At 33.4% G+C, this 4819-nt stretch overlaps 1 protein-coding gene across 1 annotated transcript; it reads right to left on the reverse strand.

Annotated features, from left to right (window-relative positions):
* Positions 1 to 1881: 1881 nt before the first annotated feature.
* On the reverse strand, positions 1882 to 2672 carry LOC104087034 (17.6 kDa class I heat shock protein). The gene has a single exon (XM_009591423.4). It carries the CDS (start codon positions 2538 to 2540, stop codon positions 2079 to 2081), a length of 462 nt encoding a protein of 153 aa, XP_009589718.2. The 5' UTR covers positions 2541 to 2672; the 3' UTR covers positions 1882 to 2078.
* Positions 2673 to 4819: the final 2147 nt, after the last annotated feature.

Below are 4819 nucleotides of genomic sequence, written 5' to 3' on the forward strand. Positions count from 1 at the left end.
GACATATTCTTGTAGAAATTAGTTGATTGTCACTTTCATTTTCATACGATAGGTTTGGTTTTAGTTTTGAAATATAATATCATAATAATAGACAAAATGAGAAGAAAAAAAAAACTAAACCTTATTTTTGTTTGATGGTCCAAGATTTAGTGCCAATAGAAAAATGTAATTTTTTTTTTTTTTTTGGCACGCTCAAACACTTTTTGACTTGGATAAATTCATTTCTTATGAGATAAACTCAAATTTTAGATGAGTAGTCTGAATATAAGTTCGTTAAAAATAGGTTAGCCAGGCAAATAATTTTGAGTTGTATTGACATCATTAATTTAGAAATTTTAAAATTGTGTTTTTTAGCTTGGGTGTCCTTAGAGATTGACTTTTTTAAATATATATTTAAATGCTTCCATTGTATGATAATTAGTAGTTATAAGATGAGATTTATGTAATTTTATTACAAAGCTTTTTAGTTTTCTCATGCTCCTTCCGAATCTTTCTTAATAACTCAAATGGTGACTTAACCTATGAATTAGTGTATGAATTAACTAAAATATATGTTGTTATGAATGTTTTCTTTTTCATATAAAAAAAATTAATTATTGAGTTTTCTTATGTTTGGTACATTCACTAACTCTTTAATAATCGTGTGATGCGCGAACATATTCTACACAAGTAATGGAGAATATACAAAGCTTTAAAACATTGTTTTCGAGCACCAAAAATTAACTTATTCTTGCCACAAGCTTTTAATAATATGATTGTGTCATTACATGAGACTATCTCCATTATAGATAGAAATCATTTATTTGTGGCCGTTTTGACTGATTTTTTTAATTTTTTCGACCATGGTTTTGTAGTAGCAAGCCATACCGGATTAAAAAAGTATTTGTTAAAATTAACCTTTTTTTTCTTTTAATATTTGAGTGTCTAACGTTTAATATTTGGTTTTGCATTCCCCTCAAACGAGAGTATTTTGGACAACACCAAAATACAAAGTTGTTACTACATCAAATTCCAGTTGATGTGAACCTATTTTTTTTTTGGTCCATTCCAAAATGAATGACCTCTTTCTAAATTAGAAAATAATTTTGCTTAAACTTACAATTCTATCATTAATGAGAACCTTTAATAACCACACAAATATTCTGGGCCCCTTTTTGAATTGTTTAGGACTACAAATTCTAAAAGTCTTATTTTTTCTTAAACTCCGTGCCCAGTCAAACAAGTTCACATAAATCAGAGGGAGTATTTGTTAAACTGTACGTGAATAACTAGAAAATTGATGCGAGCTTTATCATTTTCTTTCGTGCAATTTTGCTTTACTTCCTCCCCTCTTTTTCGTTCATTGGAAGTCTAAGCCCGCATGGTGTACTTAAGCCTTGATCCTTTTTTCAAAACTCCCGTATTGCAATCCTCTGATCCAATTAATCTAAATTCACGATTTAATTAATCAAAATTCAAGTAAGCTGGAAAGCCCATTAAGGAAGTAAGGATTAATTACCAAGAAGTTTTGCATTCCCCTCAAACGAGAGAATTTTTCATTCACGTTTAAGTTTTCAACTAATCTAACTACACCGACTGACTTCATCTTCATGTATGCTTGATGTAATTTTGAATGATACGCCTAACAAGTTAACCCAATTGCGCGTTTGTAATTCTTTTCTCAAATTCTCCAAACTAAAAGGATCATGATTTGGTAAATCGATCGTAATGGTTTTAATTGTGGATTCCTTAACAGGTCAACATATCTTTACTTCGACACTTTCTACGAAATTAAAGTGCAAGAGTGAAAAACTTAAAAGTTCTCGACTTCACTACGTAAACCAATACCCAAAAGGAGTTAAGAAGACGAAGAAGAAGGAAAATATGGGAGATCGAACAGAATTGAAGGATAATACAATACTTTGATTCTATAACAACACTATTGCCTTTACCACATAGAATTTCAACAAAATTACATCAAACACACCTTTAAGCGAAAAACAGACTCGACTACAGACCAGATACAAAAACACAGCAACTTCTACATATACTTGCTCACATATCATAGCGTACTTACATATTTCAGCCAAAGCGACTATCTAACCACTGATATCAATGGATTTGACATCAGGCTTCTTCACCTCTTCTTTCGGAACAGTAACAGTGAGCACTCCATTCTCCATCGCCGCCTTAACTTGATCCATTTTCGCATTCTCCGGAAGTCTGAACCTCCTCATGAATTTGCCACTGCTGCGTTCCACACGGTGCCAAGTATCATTCTTGTCTTCTTTCTCTACGTTCCTCTCTCCGCTAATCTGAAGAACCCTATCATCCTCGATCTCCACTTTCACTTCCTCCTTCTTAAGCCCAGGGAGATCGGCCTTGAACACATGAGCCTCCGGAGTTTCCTTCCAATCGACTCGAGTGTTCGCGAATGCAGAAGTCTCCCCTGAATTGGAACCTGGAAAGCCCAATTCCCTGAACGAATCAAACACGTCAATTGAGAATGGATCAAAGACACTGCTTCGTCGATCGCCGAACACTCTTGGAATCAGTGACATTTTCAGTGAGCTTTTTGAGAATTTTCTTAATTTGCTTTCAGCTTTCAAGTTCGTTGGTTCAAGGAAGAGGACCTGGGTAGATATTTAAACTGTCGTAGAGGAGTGTTTAGTGCTTTCTCGATACTTCTATCCGTACCGATATTTCTGCATTCCAAAATGTAGATAAGCAAGCCGAGAACTTTCTGGACCAATCCTGTTAGGCCCATACAAAAACACGCAAATGCGCTAGGGAATTGGGTCAACTTCTCTGATACAATGCCTTTCATTTGCGGCCCAAATTCATTAGTCGTCATCTGTATAAGAAGAAATAAATTATACCTTCTAGGCATAATAATTTATGAACAAATTAATGTTCTAAGTCAACAAGTTCTTAACTAGATATGTAACATGGTATAAAAATATAGTCAAGTATTTAAAAAGAAATTTTAACCATAATTACTTTTAAAGCATATAAGACGAACAATTCAAGGAGTAACGCGTGCATGAAACGTTCTTGAAATATGAAACGCATGTGCGATAGTCAAATGCCGCATCGATAAGCCCATAGTTGCCTCTTATCGTTTAGAGGCTGACTCTCCATGAGACAGCCCCTATTATGACTTTAAAAGATTAACGATAATTAATTTAATATAAGAGTGTGTTTGCATGTCTTACATCCATCAACTATTTAAGATATACTTAGATTAAGAAACAAGATTTATCTTGAATGATTCAGAAATAACTAAGTTTTTAACTTTTAACAAGTATTAACTTGTATATATGAAATAATAATTTTGAACTGTTAATGACTTTAGAACTAAAGTTCGATTAAAACAAGAAATTATTCTTAATCAACTTAGTAAACAATACAATAATTTTAATCGTTGAGGCTTTGGATCTTACTTTATAATAAGTTAACTACTAATTTCTGCATATCTTATTTCCTATCATTTCTGAATTATTCAAGATTTTGAACCTAATCATTAGAGAATCTTAGTAGTTCAATTGGTTGGCTATATAAATTTTTGTTTTATTGGTGAGAGTTCGATTTTCCACTTTGTAATTTCGTCTCCTATTTTTCCTTCCCTTACCTGCAATTTTTTTAACCTAATTACTAAAAAGAAAAGAGAAAAGAGCGGCAAACTCCCACTTACAAAAATGAAAGTCTTCACGCCTTTAGCTAGTTGTTGGTTAACTTGTAACTATCAAACTAAAATAAAATAAGCTGTATAAGCATTTTGTGGAATTTGAATTCCTAATGCTGCTTCCAAGAACTTTCACCACCATTACAAAAACTGAGGACTAAAATGATCATATTCATTCCTTGCAAGATATATAAGGGAAAATAAAATAAGTCCAATATTAGCTAAGAAAAAAAAAGTCCATACGGATCTAAGTTGAAAGGACAAATGAAAGTGCAAAAACAGAGGTCAGGGAGTATAGTACTAGTCCCATGTCCATTCGAAGGTCACATAAACCCAATGCTTGAATTAGGCTTATTTCTTTAGTCAAAGAGTTTTTCTATAACAATTGCTCATACTCAATTCAACTCTCTTAATCCTTCAAACCATCCTTGTATCTCTTTTCTTGTTATACCAGATGATTTCTCTTCTAATTTCATATCATTATTACTGGCTCTTATCGACAATATTGAAGTTCCTCTTCAAGAAAACTTGGCTCTTTAGCAAAAATTTGATGGGATTGTGTGCATAGTCTACGATTCTATTATGAATAAAGTAGCAGAGTGGGCTAACAATCATAAGATTTCCGGTGTTATATTGGAGACCAGTCGTGCTAGTTTTTCCTGGACTTATGCTGCCTTTACAAGACTTCAAGCTGACTGTTATTTTCACAAGGTATCCTTAATTCTCTTTGCATTTGATGCTGATATAGTGAACTAAAATTATAGAGTCATCCTTATTCATGACTCAACCATAGATTATTAATGCTTATTTGTGCATGGGCTAAGAATTATCATAATTATATGTGAGCCTAATCGGCATTAAGAAAGCCTTCGAAGGTTTGCACATGTCATCAAGTTGGTTTCAACAGAAGATGAAGGTGAAGTCGAGGACCCAACGGAGGACGAATACGAGGACGAGTACTCCCTTTAACAGAGAAGTAACGGTTAGTTTAGAAGCAAGACCTTACAGAGAATATTCTAGTGAATATTCCTCCCATCTGTACTATTAGGATTTTTGTGACCCATGTGCCCTTATAAATAGAAAGATATGTAGTTATAGAGGGGGGAGGAGGGCACTCATTGTAAAGAACAAGACATTGACATTCTCTGAATATTC

The sequence above is a fragment of the Nicotiana tomentosiformis genome, chromosome 6 (genome assembly GCF_000390325.3).
Source record: "Nicotiana tomentosiformis chromosome 6, ASM39032v3, whole genome shotgun sequence".
NCBI lineage: Eukaryota > Viridiplantae > Streptophyta > Magnoliopsida > Solanales > Solanaceae > Nicotiana > Nicotiana tomentosiformis.

Excerpts from the sequence above, each read along its gene's own strand:
- LOC104087034 (XM_009591423.4), bottom strand. The coding sequence starts at position 2,540 with ATGTCACTGATTCCAAGAGTGTTCGGCGATCGACGAAGCAGTGTCTTT.